Below are 25,521 nucleotides of genomic sequence, written 5' to 3' on the forward strand. Positions count from 1 at the left end.
TGAATTTTGAAATGTTTTTTAAAGCATACACATCAAAAGGTTGGAAAATATCTGTTTAATAATCAAAATAACTCATTCAAATGAAATTCATGTGCATTCATAAATCATTTGGGCATTAAATGCAAAGGATTTCTTCAGGGGGAGGATTCAAAGGAATTTGTCCCAAAGTGAACCTCTGTGCTTTGAACTCTTCCAGATCTTCGGGGCTGAGTTCACTAATGGCGGAGTATAGACTTTCCGAGGCCGCCGCCGCGGCGCTCGACTGGACCGTCGAACTTGCCGTGGGTGGCGCCGACCCAAAAGCGCTTCCGAATGCTCCTTTGTTGTCGCTGGGGGTCGAGGAGAAGCTGAAACCGGAGGCCGAGCCGAATCCCGAGGCCGAGCCGAATCCCGAGGCCGAGCCGAATCCCGAAGCCGAGCCGAATCCCGAAGCCGAGCCGAATCCCGAAGCCGGCGGTTGGGAGCTGGACGAGGAAGCGAAGGAGAACGACGCGGCCGAAGGAGGGGCGGAGCCAAAGCCGGAGAAAGAGGAGGGTGCGCCAAACCCGGTCGGGGCTGAGATGGCACTGCCAAAAGATGGTGCTGTCGCTGGCGCTGACGAAGTGCCGAATCCACTCGCCGGAGCAGCAAAGCTGAAAGTGCTGGCTTGGACTGGCGCCGCTCCAAGTCCTGATGGAAACAAGAAAAACACAAAATAAGGTTGTGACAGAAAAAAAAACCTTTCATTCTCCACTAGTAGACATTATTTTCATCTCCAACAATGACCTTTACTGCTGAAATCAAATGAGGAAGAACCAAATCCAGCTGAGCTTGAACCAAAGCCACTTGATGGTGTCTGATGTGCTGGATTTTTTAGCTCAGCAAGCTGGAAAAAGATGAAATATGTAAAATTTTCAGAAATAGAAGGTTTGTTCTAAAGTGAGTGTATGTGTGTGTATGTGTATTACTCACCAAAGCTGCACGAGTGGCTGGATTCATTATCAGCAGTTCCTGAACTCTGCTTCTCCACTGACTGAGCAACACACCGATTCCATTCAACTAAAAGACCAAAAAAATAACCTTACATGGCCGCAAAAGATATGGAATAATAGCATATCTAATACCACACTTACATAACTCTGTAGGTCTCCTGATGCTTTGGCAGAGTAATATTCAAGCCTTAGCTCTTCTGGGGACAAATCCGTAAAGCCTGAAAATAGATCGACAGCACTTTCACCTTGCTGTTTGTCTCAAAACGAACACAAAGATGATTTTTTTTTATACAAACCAGATATTTGTGCCTTGAAATTGGAATAACAGGAAAAGCCCCACTGGCCCGAGCTCTCCCAAGATTTTATGTCGTTTTGAATGCTCTCCCTGCACAAGTGGTGCAAGAACAAGAATTTAAATTTCAGTATTTAAACTGCCACACATACAATCAAAAATATGGAATGTGTCTCCATCACATGCTGACTCACAGTTTATGTTCATCATCCTCTTCCCCAGCTTGCGTGGCTTCTCTCCCCCCTCCTCCCCCTCTACCTCCCCTGTCAAAGTTGTTTTGGTTGTTGAGTGTTGAAAATCTGTTTTGAGAAGAAAAGCTAAATTCTGAGCTCTTCACGTCTTGTCCTCCCCCGCCCCAGTGATCACTCCCACGAGGGGGATGCTGCTGGTTGAAGCCTCCTTTCTGCTGAGAGGGATTCACCCAGACTTTGTTACCAAACCCTGAAACACAAATCCCAGCTTGACACATGTGATTATGCGCGACATCATCGTTCTGATAAAATCATTCAAGCCTACTAAAGTACCTCCACCACCTCGAGAATGTTGTGGAGCAGAATTACGGTTGTAATTGTTATATCCTCCACTCCCTCCTCCTCCTCCTCCTCCTCCTCTTGGATGCTCGTTCCAGCATTTGTCGCCATAACGACAACGGCCTTGGAGAAAAAAGTTACACACCGGCATGGTTTTGCAGCTTGTAGATCAGCAAGATTATTTGTTTATCTTTTTTCAACTCTTGGTCGCAGCACATTGACGTCACACGAGTCGTTTTTTCTTCTTCGTGGACGTTAAGGCAAACGTTGCGCCCTCTTGCGGACGGAAGGTGAAAGGCAACCTCAACGCTGTCGACTCGGTTGGAGGCGCGTCTGTTAGAAGGAAAGCGGGATTCAATTTCAAACCCTGGCCACAGGGAACCAGCGCATTTGGATTGGGCAACGCGATTATAAACGGATAACGATTGTTTAAAAACAGTAACGTCAAAGGTCGCGCAGTCGCTCATTTCGCTCCAAAAAAACAGTGGCGCGTCCTCGCCGTTTATTTCTTTGAAAAACGACACCGGGTTCAGGTGTACAGTGGAATCCTGCTCCAAATAACGTTTGGCTGCTCCGACGACGACGACATCTCGACGCCGATTTTGTGCGGGAAAAAACATGCCGAGGTCCAACAGGCAACGGGAGTACAAACCGGGAGACCTGGTTTTCGCTAAAATGAAAGGCTATCCGCATTGGCCCGCCAGGGTAAGCGCAATTCCGTGACCAGCATTGTCGAATATGTCACAGTTTTTATTTTTTCATTGAATCGAGGCTTTGTGGACATGAGGCCTACTAGCTTGCATGTACTAGCCGACCGCGCTTTTTTTTTAGCTAGTTAGCTTACTCGTTAGCATATAATGCAAGTAATGCCTTGCGCATAATCAATATTGCAATAGAGAAGCTGAGAATGTGACAATAATCTATATTCTCTGCTATTAGACGTAACAGGCACCACTTGGATAATTCAGGGTAACAATAAAAAACATTAGTACACTTCACTACGTATATTTAGATATTATAACACCAGTTCACAAATAAACACGTCTTAAAATTGTTTAATAATGCAATTTAATAATAAGTTGAGGATTTGGAGTAAATGGGCTTGTCAATGTTGCAAATAATAGCTACTAAACAGTGCTAACAGCTAATTCCCCAATATGGGGTCATGGGTCAATTTCTATCAGGGCAGAGGGAACAGATGTAAGGTTTTCTACCCCAAAAATTCGAACGAGTGCAAACTGTAGTTGCATTTTTGCCGAACTTTCCTATTTTTCAAGTTTGAGGTGAACATATGCTACTGTGTTTGCAGATTGATGAATTTCCAGAGCGAGCAGTGAAGTCGCCCTCCAACAAGTATCAAGTGTTCTTTTTTGGGACACACGAGACGTAAGTAACACAAAGCTTTGTTATTGTCTACTCTTAACTTTTGTTCAGTGTTCTGTCTGTATTCCAAATAGGGTTTGACATGAGCATTTTGTTTTTCAGAGCATCCCTTGGGCCCAAAGACCTGTTTCCTTACGACGAGTGCAAAGAGAAATTCGGAAAGGCCAACAAGAGAAAAGGCTTTGCCGAGGGTCTCTGGGAGATTGAGAATAACCCCACCGTCACACACGAAGGCTACAAGGTGAAACAACCTTAGTTGTTTTTTTGCTCATTTCCTTTTTTCTTCTTCTTATCGTATCCATGCTCTTGTAGTCTTCAAAGAAGGACGAAGAAGTGTCTGAAGAAGCTGCCGGTTCGGAGAAAGCCGACGCAGAGGGCAGTAGCGATGAAGACGAGGGCGCCCTGGTCATTGACGAGAAGAATGACAGGGCGGGAAGTAAACGCAAAGTGGACGATTCAGCAGAAGTGAGTTTTTTATTTTTTTTAATGTCGATCAAGGTGATTTTTTTAAAATTTAACCTCATGTTGACACAAAAACTGTCAGGTCTCACCCAAGAGGCCGAAAGACACGGAAGCCGAAGGTGCTTCTGACGTAGATAACGGCAAAACAGAGAGCAAGGGCAACGACGTGGCTGCCTCCAAAACGGCCGAGAAGACTGACAACGCGGCACCGGCGAAGCAAACCGCGGACAAGGCAAGATGCATTTGTTGATAAAATGCCACATAAAATTTGAGAGTTGTAGTTCTGCTTTTCTTATGGAAACGGGCAGATTTTAAGACTCGTTTTTCTTCTTCTTCCCTCTGCAGTCGGTTACAGAGAGTGCTTAACGTCAAACCCCGCAAGACAACCAGGCGGCGGTCGATGCTTCTTATCTGGAACGGAAGCGTGCGGGAGGGAAGCCAGATTTCACTAGTTCAATTCATATTTTTCAAAAACCTTAAAAAAAAATAATGTTTGTACGGCGAGACGAACAAATGTTCATTTGTCCGATTTGGGATATCATATATCCTAACAGTAATAATAATAATAATGGAGTAAGTCAACCAATTGAGCCGTTTAGGGCTCGTTTATAAATGAGGATCATTGTGTGTATATATTTTTTATTTCCAAGTGCAATTAAGGAATTTCAGAATGAATGGCAGGTGTCAAACAAAGTAAAAAAAAGTCAACAAAAAGGGAACTCCAGATTTAAAAATAGTCTCGCTTAGAGATCTCCAATCATGGATATTGTAAATTGATATTATATGGTAAGAAAATTACATTTTCAATCATGCTTTCTGCTTTCCATTCAAGTGTTTCACTTCAATTTGTTTTGCATTTAGCTGCGCGGCAACTGTTGATACTTCACTTTTGAACTGGTTTATATAATCAGGGTTTCCAAAAGTATATATCACACATTACATACGCCATGACGTCAATAGACAATTGTATATAAACACAAATGATTGACATGCATAACCAAACATCTGCCACGGGGCATATCCTTGTTTAAAAGTTAAGCAAACTCCACAATTGGCATCCATTTTTGTGTTATGGAAACCCTGCCATTCAACATATGGTATTGTTCAGTGTACTGTGGTATTTGGTTGCTTACATTTGGTGGTGTTGTGCTCATTGAGGGTGTCCACGTGTGATAATTTAACATCTGATTGTGTATTGAATATATTATATATAAATATATATACATATATTTAGAGCCTGTCTCAGCGATTTTGCCGTTGAATATCTTACTACTAGAGAGGATTTGCGTATATCGCCGTCGACGTTGGAAGCAGAAAGACATTCCCCGCATGCTAGGCCATCTTAGTGTAAACATCCAGTTAAATTATTGCAAATGGTGACACTCTTTATGTTCAATTAATATGATTATGACAAAAAAGAACATGTTAGGTGGACATGTGACTGGATTTGCATTCAAAGAATGTACCCGTTTTAACAACTTTCACATGTACTGTATCTCCTCAAATAGTGACCAGTCGTCCAAAGGAGAAAGAAAAACATAGTTTATACTTCAATTTTCCCTCTAACGTCTTGATCTTGCATGTGTGGCGTTACAATTTAAAAAAATTCTGTTCTCAAGTTGATGGGAGAAAGTCATTTATACACATTATGGGAATCTAGATTTATGTCAATGACTAATTTTCTATGTGGACTATATACAATATAGTAATATGGTTTTCGCCCTGGGTTTGCATTTCCAAATAGTCCTATTTAATAGCTTTAAAGTCCACTCAGACAGTAAATTCCACATATGCTTTCACCAGTTGTAGTTTCGTAACTAAACACTATCCTTGGCCATTATTTGCAGAAATACAGTATGTGCTTGCAAGTGTTTTGTTTTTGATTGTGAAATATCGAAAAAATATTTGATCCCTTCAAATTTACTTTAACTGGAAGTCTGGAGTCTTGTGATTTTCTTTTTAAATTATTATTATTGTTCCTTCCTACTGTACTAATGTACGAGGCTTATGTTGAACAACATTGTGGTGTTTTAAGCAAAGAATGTTTTATTTCGTTCAATGTGTGATGTTGTTATTCCATAAGGTTTTCACACAATGTTTGCTCACTAGAAGGGGGAAAAGTGTTTATTTTGGTCAATATCTGACCTTGACACACATGCATCGTTCACTCTACAGTTTGAAGTAACGGCTATTTGAGTTCTCTGAGTGTAATTGTTGCTTTCAGTTTTTCCCCCGTTATTTTACAAGGCTGCGCTTAGTTTATTGTAGCTGCTGTTCCATTTAATAAACATGTTTATTACAAAAGGTCGTGTTTATAGCTTATTTATACACGAATGGGCCTAAATGAGTATGATCTGTCCCAATATTGCGCATGCGTATGATTCAGGCGCGCACAAGATTTATGACGTAAAAATGCTGCGACGCGTAGCGTTCCTGATTTGATTATGCCGTCCGACAGGCGGTGCTGCAGCCATTTTCCACTCTTCATGTTGTGACATTGAGAAGAGGTAAGTCTCACGTAAATTCGTGTTTTTCACTCAATTTCAGAGAAATGGTGCTATTTAAAATCAGTTGAATTGATGGCTATTGTATGAGACAGGTGTCCGTAGGTTATTCGCAATTTCGCCATACGTCTGGCACATTTCACAGCATGTTTTGGACAATAGCTTTCCGTTCTTCCCCTCTTTATAGGGGCCGGTCGGCATCATGAGGTTGACGGCGTTGTTGTCAATGGCCGCCCGGGTGGTGGTGTCCAAGGACTACCGCTACGGGACCAACCGGCCGTGGACCGTGGCTGCCAAGCGCCTCAATCCGCCGGGCAAGAGGAGAAACAAGGTGTTCGTGGAGCCCATTGCTAACGAGGACTGGACTGTGCTCCGAGGGGACACGGTGACTATTTTTAAACTCAATTTTTATTCAGAGGTGCTAGGGTAACTATATTTTAATCTAATTGAATTATAGAATGACTTTCAAGAGTCAAAACGGTGACAATTCTTGATTATATTGTAATAATTTAAAGCACCAATACTTCAGAGTTGTATTTAATACTCATTAAGCTTAAACACAAACACCTGGTTTATAAACTACCCTTGGTAATGGCTTGTCATGTCATATCTTCCGTGTCCACAAGGTGGAGATTTTGTCTGGAAAGGACAAAGGCAAACAGGGAAAAGTCACCCAAGTCTTCAGACGAAGAAACTGGGTCATACTTGAGGGTCTCAACACTGTATGTATTTATTTAGTTTTTACCACAATTTTACCCATATTGTTGTTGTTTTTTTGTTTTTAATGAACTTGTATTTTACATAAAAGCATTACAGATACATTGGTAAAACCAACGATTACCGTGGGATGTACGTCGCTAGCGAATCTCCAATCATGGTGCGGGACGTTGGCCTCGTCGACCCTGCCGACAGGTACTGCCACCTTCTTTTCGGTTTCATTGTAATGTCCTCACGTCAACGTTGACTTCAAGCTGTACATAAGAAAAGTTACATTCGTTTATGTATTTTTTTTCATCTCCTAGGAAGCCAACAGAAGTGGAATGGAAATTTACAGAAGAGGGTGAAAAAGTGCGAGTATCGCTCCGAACTGGTCGCATCATCCCCAAACCAGTCGTGGAGAGACGTGATGGCATTGTGCCTCACCAGTGGAAAGGTGAAGGAAAGTTGTTGTTCTTTCTGGTTGCCACTTTCTTAATTGTCTTGTTCTTTTGCTAGATGGTCCCAAAGACACCAGTCCAGAGGACACATTGGAGAAGACCTACACGCCTTCCTTGAAGACCTTGGAAGAGGAAGTGATGGAGAAGATGGGCATCAAGGAGGACCGGAGACACCGGCGCTCCTACTGGTACTAAGTTAGGATTGCAGATTCTCTAATTTTCAGGATGTTGTTTTTCTCTTTGTTTGTTTGTTTTTCTTTCCCCCTGTGGGTTGTTGTTTTTTTATCTCAATAAATGTCACCGTTAATGCTCTATGCAGTTTTTTTCATTCAAACACGCATACATACTATGTAACTTTTTGTAAGTGACTTTTTACGCCACACATCCACTTTAGCATCCAGTCGAGACACCCACTCACCCTTGTAGACATCCTGGGTGACGTCTCTTTTTAGTTGAATGACTGTCAAGGGTCAGTAAGTACAGGTCATGACATGTCAGTTGTCGATAACTTGTTTTATGACACAATATTCATCTCCTTTTTCCTTGCAGTCCAGACCAGCTTCATGGTAAAAAATAACCTGTACTAATTCATCCAATTTCCCTACATTTTTTTTTACTTACTAACTACTTTTTTTTTGTTAAACAGGCTTTTAAAAGAAGTTCCTTTGTGGGCCCTATTTAATGATATTTTGATTATTACCCTAAATTTCCCCAAGCCTGAATGGTTGTAACCATTCAGAAAATGAATGCCGCGGGCAATAGTTTGGAAACGCCTGCTCTAATTTCTTTTTTTAATTTTGCGTCCAGCCGCCATATTTAGTAAATGCGTCACAGTCTGAATTTGCCGACATTGCCGGGCAGAGTGGCCAATTTTTTGATGCGGGCAGCATTTTTTTTTCCCCCTAGACCACCTCCCTTAATCCTCATCCATCTTTTTTGCGTTGTTCACATCCAAGAGGGAATAAAACTCGCCAGTCAGCGGAAAGTAGCTTTTGAGGCTTTTTTTCTTGCTTCTTTCAGAAGGAAAAATGACTCAAAAGCCTTGATGTGCTGTGTGTGATTGCACCAAGGTGAATGGAGAGCATTTTTTTTTTACTTTGAAATATTCCCAGCATTTTATGCCCCAAATATTCTCATTTATTTTTGTGCAAAACAACAACATGTCTGTGTTTCAGTCCTCTGAGTGAGCTAATGGTCTAAAGTGGGCAGCATTTTAATCACAGAGTTGTTTGAAGGCAGTACAAGGGATGTCACGTTAGCCCGAATGCCATTTGCAGAGGTCATTTGCGTTTGTTCTCCTTTCATTTCGACGCTCCGACGAATTCCTGAGCGTGCGCGTGACCTCGCCGCCGTGTCGGCATCACCAACCAAGAAATATGGAATGTCCTCGCCTGGCCTCTTTGCCGAGGGATTGTTTTCTGAAGCAATTTTCCATCAATGGATTGGTGACGGCAAAGGATGATTTACACAGTCAAAACATCTGCTCCCCATTCTTGTCATGGACTATGAAACATGTCGGACAAGACTAGCTCCAGGTGTGAGTGGCGTTGCCTCACCGGCAAGTGCAAGCACACATGGTGGCTTTTCTTCTTTTCCGCCAGGTCATCCTTGACGTTGCCCCTTCGGACGGCACCGCGCTGGTGTGCGGGTGTTACATTCCCCAGGTGTGCGCCACAAAGAGCCTTTCAGCACGGCTGACCAGGATGTCCAAATAAGGTGAGCGCACACGCCACTATTAAGCAATAACTGTAAAAAACGGCACCCGAAATGCACTCTTAAATGGGAGATTGCGGGTGTTTGAACACCCAAAAACAAATATGGAACTGCAAAAATTAAAAGTATACAAACATTTCTAAACAACCCAAAAGAAAAACCACTCCAGGGAGTCGGTAAGGCGGCATTAAAAAGAGCCGTATGTGGCTCTAGAGCTGACCCCTTTTTGTCATTGACTACTGCTCAGGCTATTTTAGTACTTTATTATTAAATCCTCTGGATGTGGTCAAGTAATGCCAATACAAGACCATACAAGTACTTTTTTTTTCTTTTTTACTCTTAACCTGGGAAATACTTTTTGCATTAATACCACTATACCGCCAAATATCTTTGATATAAGTGCCCCCAAGCTAAATAAAAAGCTACTTTAAGGACACAGACATGATTAATTTCATCCCCTCCCTCCCTGCTTGACAAGCATGCGCAGGAAGAGGAGAGGAGTTTTTTTCCTTTTCTGTTTTTACTTTTAGTTCCTCGGCTGTCTTTCTCTTTCGGGGCTCCGTTGCAGAACCTGCAGCACGGTGCAACTAAATCTGCCACCCCCTTCTTTTACACCCACTTTTTTTTTCTTCTTCTCCCCCCAGAGCGCACTGCAGCAAAGAAACACAACGACTCAACACCGGATGAAATGATGCAGCTTCAAACCCTCAGGTAAAATGTTGCCAGATTATTATTCATGTAATAAAAAGGAATAACCTTTTGAAGTGAATAGTATAACTTGCCACATATTTTGCTCATTCATAGTTCTATTTTTAAAAATGTCAAAGAAGCTGGTTAGTTTTTATAATGTTCCAAATGATGGAGAAGTTTTTTTTTCTCCCCTCATTGTGGTTTGCAACGTATCGCTTTCCATTCATTTTTTTATGTGGCATTTTTATTGATAGCAAATTCTTCCAAAAATGAAGGATAATTTGTTCACACTAACTTTTTCAGTGACATCATTTGGCTCTTTATCATTTGCTGTGCATTTTTATTTTAGGTTTCCAATTGCAAATTAAAGCTATTGATTGCCTTGTTGTGGATTTAGCATCTTAATTTGATAAAAAACCCTAAAAAAGGCAGTTTATCCCAGTCTCTTTTCAATTTTAGTTTCCTCCATGACATCATTTTTCACCTTCTTCCCATCTTTCAATTCTTCCTTCTTTCCTTCACTCATCAAATGCCGTAATCTACACTTTTTTTTAAGTGTCAGTGTGAAACCAAGACAAAAGCTTTTGTTAACAATATTTTTAAGTAAAAATGTTTGGGTGAGCCTGTTTTTAAAGTCCAACCAGCCAAGTGCATTCTTGCCTTGCAGGAAGTAACAGCAAATGAAGTCATGCAAGCGTCTTCTTTTATGTCTTGAGTGGACCTCTGGTGATTTAAGATTAACCCTTTGCTCCTTAATGGACACGTACATGAATTGACGGTCACTCCACCGACCGACCCGTCTGTCCTGTCACGCAGTCGAGCTAAAGCCAAAGACGCTGAGTGCCCACTTTGCCTGACTTTACCTTAACATCACAATCTAATCTAGTAGGCAGGATGCATTCTGACTCGCTTTCCAGCCAATCGCCAGGCACAAAAAGACAAAAAACTCACTCCCAGCTATGGACGGGAATTGAGCCTTGATTTTCAGAACTGCGAGGCAGATGTGCTAACCACTTATCCACCGTGCCAACTTTTTTTTTTTGTTTCTTTGCTGCATTAGTATTTCTGATTCTGATTCTTTTATATTTCTCAACAAAAAGAGAAACTCTTACCACAACTCATTTAGCCAATTATCATGTGGTAGCCTCTATTTCTGGGCCAATCATTGAGTCCCATTCTTGTTTTGTGTGTTTCCCCCCCAAAGCCATGCAATGAAGGTGCCACAAATCTGATCCTGTTCTCAAGACACAGCGGCGTCTGTAATTTCAAAAGAAACACCGTCCAAAAATCCCAGCGAGCGACCGTGCCAGCCTCCCCTTCTTTCATGTGTCCGAGCAAAGAAGTTTTCAGCAGCTTTTTGTGTTCTGTTTTTGAACGGCACAGTAGCGCGCAGCTGTCGCCGCTTTCTTTCTCCCTTTTTCTGCCGGAGCATACTAATAGCGACGGCGCTCATCGGCCCACCCAGCTGGCCGGCCAACACACACTAGAACAAGTCTTTGGCCCTCAATGGCCGCCTTTGAGGGCCAAAACGCTTGAAAAGTTAACTTGGTAGCCTCTCATTTGTGTGCTGATCTGATTAGGACGTCACATAACTGTTGTCGCATTATGTAACGGTCACTTGCGTCCTTGTTTTAGCAATGGTCCGATTACAAAAAGCACAGATGAGGAATCATTTCTTAGGTTAGATCTTTAGTTCATCCCGTATTTGGTAAAGTTTCTTGGTTGCAGTAGCAAAACAGAAATAAGACACATAAGACATTGTAGACCTAGTTAAAAAAAGTGGAGCCACACATGACCTTGACCGGTTAACAAAAACTTGAGAAAGTCTTTCCCTGCCATTGACAATGTTAAATGTGTCTGTTGTCATTCTGATGTCGTTCATTTTAATGAGTTTACTTGTTGTAACTTCTAATTTCATTTAAAGAAACATGGATTGATGTCATTGGCAGTTAAGGAAAACAATGCGAAATGAGTGTGAATCTGGCAACCAGAAATTAGGGTTTTGCAAGCCTATTGTCTTTTAAACTTGGCCTAAATGGAGACATCTTACTCTGGTGATCTTCTTATCTTTCTGACCTTCAACCCTAATCCAGGAATGCTCAAAATGATGCTGAGATTCCTCAACACGGTATGTGACGGCCACTGGAAACAATGTAAAGGCAGCGTGTCAGAACAGAGAATGGACGAGGGATCGTGAAATGGAATTAAGCCTCTTTTCTTTCGTAATGAATGCGCTTTTCCTGCTGGCTCGGAGAGGTCATTTGAGGGCACGGCTAGCATACGAGCTACCGGGTAGGTTAATAACAGGGCCAGACTGGTGACAGGGATGTGGCAGGGCGCCACTGGCCCGGGGACGCCGCTGCCGCCGCATGGCTTGCGGTCAGAAGGAGCCTCGGCTTGGAAACCAAATGTTTTTTTTTCCTTCTTTCCACTGCAGGCCAAGCTTGTCAAGACACAGTTTGCCACAATGCATTCTGCCTTCAAATAGCTGTTGCTAAACAAAACAGCCTTCACTTTTGCTAGGTTTCCGGGGTAAAAAGTTTGGTTGTTTTTTACAAATGTACAATTACCGAACTGCTTTTTGTCTGGGAGAATTCACAACAAAAAAATGGGGGCCCGGTACAGTGGCTTTGCCATAAATCAAGACTCGGGAAGTTATCTGGATACCCATTTTCCCGGAATAGGGTTTATTTCAAGCCTTGGTTTTCAATCATGTTCCAATTTTCCAATAGTCATTACTACCATGCTTCTCAGATCTGAACTCTTTAAGCTCCTTCTCATTTGGTTATCGCACCAAAAGTGGAAAATCAGGGTTCCTGGGTTCACAAGGTCTTGAAATAGATTAGCAACATTGTATACCGCAGTTAAAAACGCCTCATATATCCATTTTTTGGTTGAAATTTACTGGGACCTACCTGTCTTTATGTTTAGACGAGTGTGAAATTGGAAAGTGCAAACTGCTAAGGAGAAATAATGTGTCTTCATTATCTTTACACCCCTATTTTTACCTTGACTGATGGGCAACCCGTTCTCCTTCCACAGAGTCGCTGCCCTTCTCAGTATACTTTACCATCTGTCGCTGGCCTTTCCTACCCAAAGTCCTTCCACACACGGTGGGTGAGTCGTTCTTGACCGTTAGCGTAGCGCACCCGAATGTAATCATCCGTCTCTCTTTTCCAGACGACGTCCAGACGTCTCTATGGGTGAACATTTCCCACTCGGGTGTCCTTTACGCCCCGCTGGGCCGAGCCGTCGTCATCCCATGCTCGTCATCTGCGTCGCCAATGGCGCTGCCTCGGGTAAAGTGGACGCTGGTGTCCGGCGAAAACGAAACGCAAATCTTGGTGGCGCGGGGCGGTAGGGTAAAAATCAGCCAGGCGTACAGAGGCCGCGCCGATTTGCTCAACTACCGGTCCTTGCCGGAGGATTTGTCAATGCGGCTGTCCAACACGCGGTCGAGCGACTCGGGACACTATCGTTGCGAGGTGCAGCGAGGACTGGACGACACTAGCGACATTGTCCGACTCAAAGTCAAAGGTAATAAAAAAAGAGTGGCTGAAAGTAAACAAAGATAACTTCTTTTCAATTTCAGACTTTCAACATAGCTAGACTTTGATTCTTTGTTTGTCAGTAAGCAATTAGAGCACAATTAATTTAGTAGACATGAAAATGAATCTTACTTAATACATTTTTTTGGTAGTATTTCTGTTTTGAATACAACGTGATTGCAAAATCTTATTGAATGACTCATTTTTGTCGGCAGGCGTCGTGTTCCACTACAGGGACGCCATGGGTCGATATGCACTTAACTTCCAAAGAGCCCAGAAGGCTTGCGAAACCATTGGGGCCCAAATGGCGACTCCTATCCAGCTCCAGGCGGCATATTTCGACGGTTATGAACAATGTGACGCAGGCTGGCTAGAAGACCGAACTGTCAGGTACCTTCAGATGTTCCATCCATTTTCTATCCCGTTTATCCTCTCCTGGTGAGAAACTCAAATCCTTAACATGATAATTTTTACCACATCCCCAGATACCCAATCCAAAATCCCCGAGAAGCCTGCTCCGGAGACATGGACGGAGAACCGGGTGTGAGAAGCTACGGTCGGATTTATCCACAGGAACTTTTTGACGTATATTGCTATGTGGAGCAGATGGATGGTATGGAAAACACTCCTACCAGTTTGACTGGACATTGTCTGCTAATGAAAACCATTTAATTTCTAGGGGAGGTGTTCCACGATGACGTTCCACAGCAGTTGTCCTTCCAGGAGGCCCAGGCTTACTGCAATGCGGTAGGCGCACAGCTAGCCTCCGTGGCGCAGCTCCACCTAGCGTGGAGCGAAGGTCTGGATAACTGCAGTCCCGGCTGGCTGGCCGACGGTAGCGTACGTTATCCCATCCGGACCCCCAGAGAACGTTGCGGAGGACCCCGGGCTGGGGTCAAGACCGTGTATCGCTTCAGCAACCAAACTGTCTTCCCAGAGACGTCCAGCCTTTTTGATGTGTATTGTTACAGAGGTTCGTATAGAAAAATATTAAATCAGTCTACGGGTGCCGGCCTTGGAAAACCTGGGTTTTTTTCACCTCCAGGTTACCAAAGTACACCAACTGACGCAACTGGGACGCAGGAATCTAGCACCTTTCAACAAGACGTCATCATCTTAACGGACGAAGACAAAGAATTGCCACAGAGTCAAAGTTCAGAGCAAATGGAACGCGAGATCCAGAGTGTTCTTGAAACCATCCCGCTTTTCTCAGTTCCTCCAACGAAAGAAACGCCAATGGAGGAACAGCCAGCATTTACAACCCAAACGTCAATGCCTCCTTTGAGCAGCGTTGGCACTTTAGATCACGGAGGATTTTCTGACAGCATCCCGTCTTCAACGGAAAAAGACTTTGACTCCAGATACATGACGGGTCTGCAAAATCGTACATTCCATAGCACAGAAATCCATGACTTTCCAGGAAACATTTCAATCCCTTCCAATTTTGACAACAGCACAGATTCCTACTGGCTATCTGAAGAAGAAGAAAGCACATCAAGGCCACCCACGTCCAACGCCACTAATGGCCAGGACTTGACGTTGGACATCTCCACACAGAGCCCAGAGACACAAGAAACGACAACGTCTCTCTCGGGTTTAGATTTAAACATCACGCTATCTGATATGCAAGAAAACGCGAGCAATCCAATTTTTTCTTGGGACCCAATTGAGAAAAGTGAGCCTGCCACACCATTGATCCCCACCACTGAACCCCCTTCAGATCCCTCCTCATTTTGGGTTCCCGTGAGTGGTTCTGGAGATACTTCTCAAGGTATGACTAAATGACGTTAGGACCTACCAATGCATTTACCGGCATTTAATCCTAAATATGTATGCATGTCTTTATTTTCCAGAAAATCGCAAGGAAGTTTCTGTCTTGAAATCCATCCCCAAGTCCGAGTCCACAACACAGCAGACATCTTCTGGCTCAAATGAACACCCTTCAGCCGAATCTCTAAATCAGAGTTCAGGAACAACCAATATTTCTGCCAGTCTTTCCTCACTTTCCCTCCAGGAGGGAAGCACCAACTTAGACATGGAAGATAATATGGAGAGCAATGAAAAGCAGCTGCTACCAACCCAACCAATTAATTTTTGGGTAAGTTCACCCACCACCAAAGTTCCCGAGACATCCACCGAGGTGCCTACAGACCCCGCTCTGTATCGGCCGTCGGGGAATGGACTCCTCTTCGACAACTCCACCGTAAGTTACGAGGAGGCGAGCGGACTTGAACCCAACGTCGTCCCAGCATGGACTGGAGAGAGCGTTGGTTTGAACTCAACCACAGACGAAGAAGATACCATTGAAGAAAAACCTATGGTTTCCCAAAGCGTTGCACCCAATTATTCCCCGAACGGAAATGTCGCTCGTGAAACAACTTTAGCTAGCATTCCTGAAGAAACAGATCAAGTTACCCCAACTCCCAAAGAAGAAGAAGAAGATGAAGAAACAGCACTTGAAAAGGAGACAAACTCTACCCTTAGCCAGATTGAAGGGGTTACCACGCCACCCACAATGGACTCAGAGGACGCCATTACAGTCATGGCAATACTTGAAGAAGAAGAAGAAGAAATGACTATGTCGTTCAACCCTACGACAACTAACATTACGCCAATAATTAAAGAGAAGGCTCAAGTGACCGTTTCCCCAAAAGAAGGATCTCAAGTTCCTCCGTTATTTCAAGACGCTCAATCGACGCTAAGCCCCGAAGATGAAAATATAGATCGAGTTCTATTTAAAGCTACTGTAAACCCAAAAGAAGGATCAACTTCAACAGAAATGTTTGAAGAGATTACAACGACGAGTTGGAAAGATACGACTAAAGTCATGCCAACTTTTAAAGACGATAGCAAAGATACCATAACACATGAAGAAGATTCTACGTTAACGCCGTTAATGTTTGAAATGACCACTACTGCTCCGGACCCTGAAAGTAAAGCTACGGTACAACCAGAAGAATCAACTGATGTCGAACCCATTTATAAAGAAGCTAAAGTTATGCTAAATCTTGAAAATATAAGACGGCGATTTGACCAGGAAGCCACGACCACCCCGAATGTCGACGGCACTACGACGACATCGGCGGATGGCGCCGAGAAAGAAACTAACATCATCCCTATCTTGAGAGAACCTGCCACGCCTTCTTCTCAAGAGAACCTAATATCACCCACGCGAGCTCGCCCCGAAGAAACCACGAGCGCCCTCGACGGCAGCACTTCCGCCGGTCCGCCATTCGAGGACGAGATCGCCATCTTACCCTTTAATTCCGAGCTGTCCAAGTGGGATTTGCTGACCACCACCCCCGCCATACCTCAAGAGTCTCTGAAGGATTTGGAACTCAGCACCATGTCCTCCACCACCTTGTCCACAGTCAAGACCAACAGCTGGAGTTCCCCAACCACAACCGCCCCCCACATCTCTTGGAAATCCACGACTCCAGAACCAGATTCTGACTCCACCGGGGCTCCCTCCGGCCACGTCTCGCCCGACGAGAGGGTGCCGGAGACGAGCGGTAAAGCAAAATTCTCAGGTAACTCTGACGTCGCTCTCCTCGGCCTAACAGTCTTCTTCTACCTGACGACGCACTAAAAACCTCCCAGCTTCTCCCCCTGGCCCAGAGCCATCCTGGTCTCGTCTGTCTTTGTCCCCCCATCTTGTCCGTTTCCCAACATGTTTTCTTCCACCTTTTTGACTTTTTGGCGCTGGTCTAACGGTCCGTTCACGTTACATGTGTGGTTCCCTTCTTGGTTCTTTGACTTCTGTGAAGTGTTGTCTTATAATTCAGTGATATGTCTGTCAATTCTGTTTTAATGTCTGTTTTTGCAAGTCACCCTGGACGAAATTCACACAATTTAATATCGTCTTTATGAGCAATTGTCGTTATTCAAAAGCTGGTTGTTAACTGTTACAATTAATGGCCTGTTTTAGCTATTTAGCGATAAATACAACTTGACGTAATATGTCCCTTTTGAACATACATTCCGAAGAAAAATGTTTTAAATGTATCACATGCAGTAATATTCTGATTGTAAAGCAAATGAATGTTCCATTTTTGTAATAGATGATCCCATCTCCATTTTTTTCACTCGTATTTTCATGTGGGTGTGCTCGCAAACCAAATGAATGTTAATATTTTTCTCATGATTTGGTGTCCTCCTTACTTCTCCTTTCCAAATCCTCTGATGGTGTTCACACCCGGATGGTAGAAAGTGGACATGAAGTTCATCCAAAGTGGCGATGAATAACCCAGTTGGATTTGAATTGAAACACTACTCTGTTCCAGATGCTTGCCTTAACGATCCCTGCCTGAATGGGGGCACTTGCCTGGAGCGGGAGGGCCGGATTCACTGCCTCTGCCTGCCCACCTATGGAGGAGACCTCTGCCAACAGGGTGAGCTCGCTGGATTGTCCATCTAATTCTTTCCCAGTCTGTGAATCTCCCCTTTTCAAAGTCTCTTTCCCCCAGACTTGGAGACCTGCGAGCCAGGCTGGGACAAGTTCCATGGCTTCTGCTACCGACATTTTGGCCAGCGTCTTAGCTGGGAGGTGGCCGAGAAGCACTGCCGCGTGCAGGGAGCCCACCTGGCCTCCATCATGACCCCCGAGGAACAAGCCTACATCAACAGTACCACCTGCCGGCCCACCTTTGAGCATAAGACCTCTACAGAAAGGCTTATTCTTTTGTTTCGTCACCTCCAGGCAACTACAGAGAATACCAGTGGACTGGCTTGAACGATAAGACCATTGAGAATGACTTTAGGTGGTCTGACGGCAACCCGTTGGTGAGTCAATGTTGTTACTAACCGTCATTAGCGTACCAGAAGTTGTATGGCCTTTCTATCTCTGCAGTTGTACGAGAACTGGTACCGAGGACAGCCCGACAGCTATTTCCTCTCCGGTGAAGACTGCGTGGTGATGGTGTGGCACGATGACGGGCGCTGGAGTGACGTACCCTGCAACTACCATCTAGCTTACACGTGCAAGAAAGGCACATGTGAGGATTGGCCGGCGCGCTCGAGGAAACGCCATTCAACTGTAGGATTTTAAAATTGTATGTTTTTATCCTCAAATAGCTTCGTGCGGACCCCCGCCGAAGGTCAGAAACGCCTCCATGTTTGGGAAGCCTCGGCAGCGCTACGAGACCGCTGCCGTGGTTCGTTTTCATTGCAATCGAGGCTTCCAACAAAGACTCAACCCGCTGATTCGCTGTCAGTCTGGAGGGCTGTGGGAAAGACCCCAAATCCGATGCATCCCAGGTAAGATGAGATTTTTTTTTTCAATTTTCAACTGCTCACAAACAAAGGAATATCTCCTTGCAGAGTATGGAGATCTCAACCCAGATGCCGAATTGATTTCTTCCACGGACAGCAACTTGGCCGCCCATCAAGATGATTTCCAAACCACCACGGAGACGCCACTTTACTGGGACATCAAGTTTTAAAAGCACCTTACACTTTAACCTATAGAAATTACATTCTACATTCCATCATTCTTGACAAGGTGAAAACGATGCTTTTACCGATTAGTGTCGCATAAAGTGTGCGATTCTTTTTTACATTGCAGAATGGTGCTAATACATGCAGTCTTATACGTACATACCCAACATTTTTTCTGTCCAACCAGTGTAAAGAAAGTAACACCCGCTTTTTTAAAAACACATTTTCGGAGACGCAGTTTTGTTCGTCAGCTTTATGTTGTAATAAAGTTTTGGAGAACAGAGCAAAGAATAAACTGTTCTCTTATTCCAATGTTGCCTGCAGTGCTCTTAATTTCACAGTGAAAAATATTTTTTAATGTTGTATATAAAATATATACTGTTTATCCATAATGACAGAACTCTTAATTTCAGGTTGTTTTCATCCTTCTGATGTAAATACAAAGGAGTTCATCACTATGTCTGGACTCCCAATGCGCATGCGTCAACGTCATTCCATTTTTAATGATAACGCTAGATTTCACCTGCCGTCGCTCACGTTGAAATTGCATGCAAACAAATGCACCGCAACATAAAACTCTTATTTAAGAAGGTAGAGCCTTTCTTTTTCTTTTAGTTTCATATTATGCACGAGTTGGTTGTTTATGCATTGCATTCTTTTGAAACACTTAGGCGGATTGTTTGTATTTGAGTCATAGTTCCTCCTTAAACTTAAACTAAACATGCATTTCTGTTTTTGCCGTTTCGGGTCGTGTTTTGTTTGTTTGAATGTTTGATTATTTACATTTGAGCACCTTCCGATTCGATGTGCGCTTAAAAGTGTGTTTGCAAATTGATTACATTCTCTATTTGAGCATGTTTAGTAAAAATAAAGTAATACCTTGTAGGGCAATGCAATATATATTTCAATTTAATTCGCAGCTCATTTAGACAGGCAACAAAAAAAGCTAAACGTAGCTGTGTAAGTGTATATAATAGTGCAATGTGTATAATATGAATGTATTGCCCGCAGTATTAGTTTGTCACCACAAGGCGGCGACATTGCCCCACAATACGCGGATAAAGAAAAGAGCGAGGCCAAAATGGTGACGTCACTGACCCAAGGAAAATACATGAATATAATTAGCTAACAAGCTGTCATTACAATTATCTTGGTTTTAAAATAATCGTACCATATTATATGAGAATACTGTATAAAACAATTTCATATTCTTGATTGCCAGTTTTGAAAAGCAGAAGTTTTGATCTATTTATTCCTGAACGTTAAAAAAAATATATATAAATATAAATCTGAAAAACAATTTCTAATGATGTAAAAATGAGATTCTTTTTGCAGCAACTTATGTTTTTTTTTCTTCTAGCCCAAAAGGCGTCAGGATGGTGACATGTGATTTTGGTCATCGGGCGCCAATAACGCACGGATCCAGATGGGAGCGTATTGTGGCCCTAGACCTCGGGGTCGAGAGGTCACGCCGGAGTTTGAAAAAAGGTCAGCATTTAAGCACTTGTTTTTGGACGTGTCTTTTGACCCCGGGACGCGTGGCTTCCTAATTGAAGACGCGTCAATGAAAGGTCCTTGACATCCCAAAATGACCTGTGGCCGCTGTTAAGCGCAGTGCAGCAATGATTATCTACTTTTAGCAATACCCAATTGGAATAAAAGTTTGTTCCAGTTCCTCAAATGTTGTTTTTTTACCAATCTTAGTTCCATCATTAAGATAACCAAAATATGAGCATGATTTTACAGAATGTTTGCCAATAAAATAACGTCATCTGACCACCAAGTTAAGAAAATCACAACCAACATGCCATCATTTTATGGTGTTATTTTTATATAAATGACCAAAATAGTCAAATCCTCATTATTTTAAACACGAAAAAAAAGAATTACTACCCATAACTCGTACATTTACATCTTTGGAGGAATTTAGTTGGAAATTTCTTTTTGGGAAGTGTTAACAGAGGTAATTGACATTTAACATTGTATTTGTTCAGGGTGTATTTCGTCAAGGTTTCATGTTGCTTTATCGTCCTGCTTCACTAAGAGGTTTAAAAATGATCATAAAATTGGCTTTGGGCCCTCCGGTATATAATGTCGTCTCTAATCCAGGCCAATTACAGCTGGCAAAAGGGGGAGTGGCCACGTTCACACTGCATCAATTTGCGCTACAGCGGCGGTGTGAAAACATAAATAGCTTCTTGTCATTCCAACCCGTGCTGAGAGCGCAATATGTTCGGGGAATTATTTGTCGGGAGGGGTTGGCTCTTCTAAAAAAATATATATGTATAGTTATATCTTATCTTGGAAACAAAGGAAAACTAAATCACCCACTAAGCAGTATTTGTATTTGGCAACATGAGGAACTTTAAAAGTCATTTGAATTCAGTTAAATAACAGTAAATAAGGATGGAGTGAAGTAAAATGGACTTCCATCAGACGCCAACTTTGTTGCAGCAAGACTGACTCGATAAAACCCATATTTAAGTCAATTTTCATCAGACATAAAATGTAAATATACTCCGAAGAGAAATATACACAGAAATTAAACCTTTCCCATGCAGTCTTTAGTGAAAGCTGAGATGTGTAATATTGCAATGTCTACAGTTGAAAATGTTGTAACATTCTCACGTTCCTTCAGAAAATTCTTGTAAATACTCATTTTTTTAAGTGATTAAAAAGTGCTGCAACAGTTTACAAATAACAACAATTGAGAGATTCATTTGGAAAGCTTAAATGAATGCCTCATTTATATACTTGTTAGCCTCCCAGTTTATTATTGCAAACATTTTTTTGCTTAAAATTTTGCCCGATGATGGAAACTCCTTGACGACCACCTGCTGAACAAGTCGCATTTTTTTCCAAACGGCGTGCGAGCAATTTCCTAATATCCACCGAGTGGGTCTGTGTCTCCCCTTGGAAGCATTAACATGTGAAAGAAGCTTCATCCTGTGAACTTATTTGAACTCTGACCCTTTCCTCTGTGCTCGCCAGACAAAAAAAAGCCCGAGACGCCGCAGCTGGGACGACTGGCTGGATGCAGAACTCCCAGTCGCTTCTCACCAACATCCACGGTCCTCCTCTCTGGACTCCCAGGCGACAAAGAGCCACTGACTGACTGAGTGAGTGGGAATAAGTGATTATTACAAGTACTCCCGACTTGTTTTCCCCGCTAATTATGCGCCGTCTCCGCCCTGGCTGGCACACTCGGCCCGTTTTAAAACGCATTAAGCATCCAATGGCAGTTATTCATCACAGTACAAATTCCCCCAAAAGCTGCTTAGACAGGAACGCTAATGTCACTCCCATTGTAACATGTTAGCATGTTGCTAATTCCAACGTTTTAGCTGATATTGTTACCATTCCTACATATAAACTCATCAGTCATAGTGCACATATTCTCACAGCGCCACCAAGTCACTCACACACACACATTTTCGCACACACACACACACACAAATCCAGCGGGATGCAGACAGTTTGAAGGGCCTCATCTCGCCTGCCTTTTCTCCGGCTGTCTGCTCCGTCTGACCCGGGCTTTTTATACGTCTAATTAAGTAGTCAGACCCTCCAGCGTGCCGTGACACGCTCACGGTTGATTTCTGCCCGATGTTTTGTATCCCCCGGATCAGGTTTTTTTTTCAAATGATTGTTTTGTGGCCGCCATCGGCGCTCTGGGAACGCTCGCTCAATAGCCATTGCACAAATTCGTGGAAAGGCCAAGAGAAATTGGGTAGTCAATGGAGAATTCACTTTAATTCGGGTGCTCTATTGTTGTATATTCAAATAGATTGTTGGAAAAGTCTTAAAAAATGGTGATACATTGCAATATAGGTTTTGGAAAATTAACATTTAGCATAAATATACAGATAGGACATGTCTTCCCATAGAATTGTTTTAAAAAGAAAAAAAATGAGAGCCTATTCATGCATCAATAACAAATCCCACTTTGTTTTGTGTCATCAAATAGTGGCTGTCTTTTCTTTATTTTTATATATATATATTTTTTTATGTCACATGATTGCCTGGTAATGACAAATAATGGACTATAACGCATCAACAATGGCCATATTGGTAAAAGGAGGTGTTAAGGTCTTATTTTGGGGGGGCGAAATTGACCTTTGGGGCAACTGGACAATGGTCACTTCCTCCCTAATTCACCACCTTACAAGACATAATGAACCGACGTGCGTAAGTGCGTAAGTGTGTGTGTGGCCCTTGGGGGCGTGACCCCTTCACCGATGGCCTTTTCAACTTTCAAGTTTATTGACCTCTGACCTGCGTGAAAGTCACTTCCTTGCAAAAAGACACCTGTCACATCCCCACCACCATCAATTCAATGGAACTTTCTACTTTCTATCCATCCCAGTGCTCATTGAATTGCAGTCATAGAGCCATTACAAATGATTTTTTTTTAACAAATCAAAGTGTACAGATGACACTGTCACTGATGATGGTGGAAAACAATCCATGATTGTTCCATCCTTGTCAAGGCCACTTTTTAGTTTTGGCATGGCAGACTTTGCGCTTGAACTTGAACTCAGTTCCCGGGGAATAGCACCCCCCCTCCCCCGAGGAAAACCGCTCCCCCCCCCCGTTCGCAGCACGTCTGTCTTTGTGAAGCTGTCTTCCTTGACTTTCCGCATCCCCCGTCTGGCCCGTTTGCAAACTCGGGGGCCCCCACCCCTGGCCGCTCCCCATCGCCATTCTTTACCATAGTGTCCCGCCCGCCACCCTCCGACGGGGATTCGCCAGGCGGCATGCTAATGGGGTCCTCGGCGGCACTTCCCACCATTTTTTTTCTTCCCACCCCTCCCAGAAGTGAGCTTTTGTCTCGTCATTGATTCCATTCTAATCAGACGGTTCCCGTAACTTTTCTGCCGTCTGGCCCGGTGGGCCCACCTCTCAATGAGACCCCCCCGACCCCGCCCTCACTCATCGGGACTAAGGGTGTCGTTAATGAGTTAGAGTCAAGGATTCTCCAGTTTACACGAGCTCAAGTAGCAATCAGAGTGGGACTGAAGGAGGGAAAGTTGCTGTTTTCAGGCCTCAATTTAGCTCAGATGTTGAATTTGGATCAGATCAGGTGCGAAATCCAATTTCAAATTAAACATTTTCATCAGGCCAGATCGGATAAGTCCATGTCTCGTCGTCGTTTTGTCAAAGCCGAGTGGATTGCCACAAAAATGAAAGTTTTTCCCGTATTGGTACACAAACAAGCGCTTTGTTTGTTCGAAATCTGCGCCGCCTTTGTTGTGGTTTCTCACTGTGACTTCATGTCAATTTGCCGGCTGCCTTTCTATGAGTCACACACTGGCCGCATGTCTTTTTCTCTTTTTGGTCGAAACGTGGGCCTGACTGCGATCGCGCCGGTCTGTAAATGTTAGATATTCCCTTATTTTTTATACAATGGCTTCACTACTAAGTGAATCTCACCATCGTTACCAAACAAATAAAACCAATGTGAGTAAACATCCATTACAATATCAACAGTATATTAGCAATGTAAAAAAAATGAAACTGCAAGCGTTTTTTAATTGTTTTTACATTTTTTATTATGCGTCTCAACAATAGTAACAATGAATTGCATAGTACAAAGTTATGTGCAAATAGAGCTTGTGCAACAGTAGGTCATAGTGCTATTTTTTGGGAAAATATAATCTCCCCAATTAAGAATAGTATACATAGAACGCAACATAAATCCAAATCCTTTACAAAATCAAATAAACTCATTTGCAATACCCCGAAAACCCTGTTTGCATAGATTAAAAAGGTTAAAAATGCACCTGAAGGCCCACAATTCTTATAACTGACAAAAATCCACAACATCATACACCAGATTGTATTTTAATCAACATAGATTGTCACACAGTTGCTTGCTAAAAAGGACATTTTTTGTTCAAACAACCCCCTAAAAAGTCCACAGATGAAGTCATTAGTAGAATAACACACATTATGAATGAATTGTGTGTGTAGTTGTTTTTCCTCACAGCTTTCAGTCCAAAAGACCTGCAAGAAAATGAAGCATATATTAAATATGTATATTTACAGTACATGTAGAGCGTACAATAGAAAAATAGATGCATTATTTTCAAAAGACATAGTGACAAGGTATCCAATGTGGTACATTTTGAAGCGTCTTTTTGTTTTCTCTCTCACACACACACACACACACACACACATTGTAAACTGTAGTTTACTGCTCGCAGATGGCACACTAATATGGCCGCCAGGCCGCCCCTCCTCCTCCCCATTCCTCCGTCATTGTCTCAACTAGCCAACACGTTTTCTCCCACGCTCTTATTCCGGGGTGGTGGGGGGTGTCAGCAGCCCTGATTGGGTTCCCATGACAACCCCGCGTCGGCACCGTCCTGATTGGCGTTCACCGCGGGCTAATTATGCAGCTCGTATGCTTAAGAAGGGAAGAAAATAACAAAAACAAAGTGTAGGCCGTGGCCAATGCCAAGCTAAATAAAGCGTTAAAAGCGGGGATTAACAAATGAGAAGGAGAACCCCCCCCCCCCCTCCCTCCGGTTATTTATTCATTAGCATATTGCATATCATGACCAAACACACATTTGCACATCCTTTCGTCAGTTTTAAACTTAATTGTGCAAGTTGTCGTGATTTTAAAACTAAAAAAAGGGGGCTAAAAAGCTCATTTTGTGCTAAGAGCATCTGCCATAAGCAACATATTTCAAATGGAGGAGATTGAGGTGATTTGCATTGTTAAATACTAAATATAATAGGGAAATGTAAAAGTTTTTTTTTAAAGTTTAAGACCATCTCTTTATGTACCTTCCGGGATCAGATTAATGCATTTTTTTTACAATGGCTG

The 25,521-nt window shown here is 43.0% G+C and overlaps 4 protein-coding genes across 4 annotated transcripts; 3 read left to right on the forward strand and 1 right to left on the reverse strand.

The window, feature by feature from the left end:
* Positions 1–36: 36 nt before the first annotated feature.
* On the reverse strand, positions 37–2,521 carry nup42 (nucleoporin 42). The gene is made up of 7 exons (XM_077743039.1): positions 1,788–2,521; positions 1,458–1,704; positions 1,268–1,356; positions 1,113–1,189; positions 952–1,038; positions 766–865; positions 37–669 (listed from the first exon to the last, which is right to left on the reverse strand). The coding sequence occupies exons 1-7, from the start codon at positions 1,942–1,944 to the stop codon at positions 116–118; spliced, it is 1,311 nt and encodes a 436-aa protein (XP_077599165.1). The 5' UTR covers positions 1,945–2,521; the 3' UTR covers positions 37–115.
* hdgfl3 (HDGF like 3) lies at positions 2,055–5,942 on the forward strand. Its single transcript, XM_077743041.1, has 6 exons — positions 2,055–2,498; positions 3,103–3,179; positions 3,279–3,417; positions 3,489–3,641; positions 3,721–3,870; positions 3,984–5,942. Exons 1-6 carry the CDS (start codon positions 2,412–2,414, stop codon positions 4,002–4,004), a joined length of 627 nt encoding a protein of 208 aa, XP_077599167.1. The 5' UTR covers positions 2,055–2,411; the 3' UTR covers positions 4,005–5,942.
* A 98-nt stretch (positions 5,943–6,040) lies between these two features.
* On the forward strand, positions 6,041–7,611 carry mrpl24 (mitochondrial ribosomal protein L24). The gene is made up of 6 exons (XM_077743646.1): positions 6,041–6,145; positions 6,330–6,527; positions 6,769–6,864; positions 6,951–7,054; positions 7,165–7,295; positions 7,358–7,611. Exons 2-6 carry the CDS (start codon positions 6,345–6,347, stop codon positions 7,492–7,494), a joined length of 651 nt encoding a protein of 216 aa, XP_077599772.1. The 5' UTR covers positions 6,041–6,145; positions 6,330–6,344; the 3' UTR covers positions 7,495–7,611.
* A 1,952-nt stretch (positions 7,612–9,563) lies between these two features.
* On the forward strand, positions 9,564–18,998 carry LOC144215065 (brevican core protein-like). The gene is made up of 14 exons (XM_077743843.1): positions 9,564–9,723; positions 12,745–12,815; positions 12,883–13,239; positions 13,466–13,640; positions 13,736–13,863; positions 13,930–14,223; positions 14,296–15,021; positions 15,104–16,780; positions 17,534–17,641; positions 17,717–17,875; positions 17,950–18,032; positions 18,100–18,244; positions 18,324–18,506; positions 18,570–18,998. The coding sequence occupies exons 1-14, from the start codon at positions 9,701–9,703 to the stop codon at positions 18,689–18,691; spliced, it is 4,251 nt and encodes a 1,416-aa protein (XP_077599969.1). The 5' UTR covers positions 9,564–9,700; the 3' UTR covers positions 18,692–18,998.
* Positions 18,999–25,521: the final 6,523 nt, after the last annotated feature.

This window comes from Stigmatopora nigra, chromosome 21, assembly GCF_051989575.1.
Source record: "Stigmatopora nigra isolate UIUO_SnigA chromosome 21, RoL_Snig_1.1, whole genome shotgun sequence".
NCBI lineage: Eukaryota > Metazoa > Chordata > Actinopteri > Syngnathiformes > Syngnathidae > Stigmatopora > Stigmatopora nigra.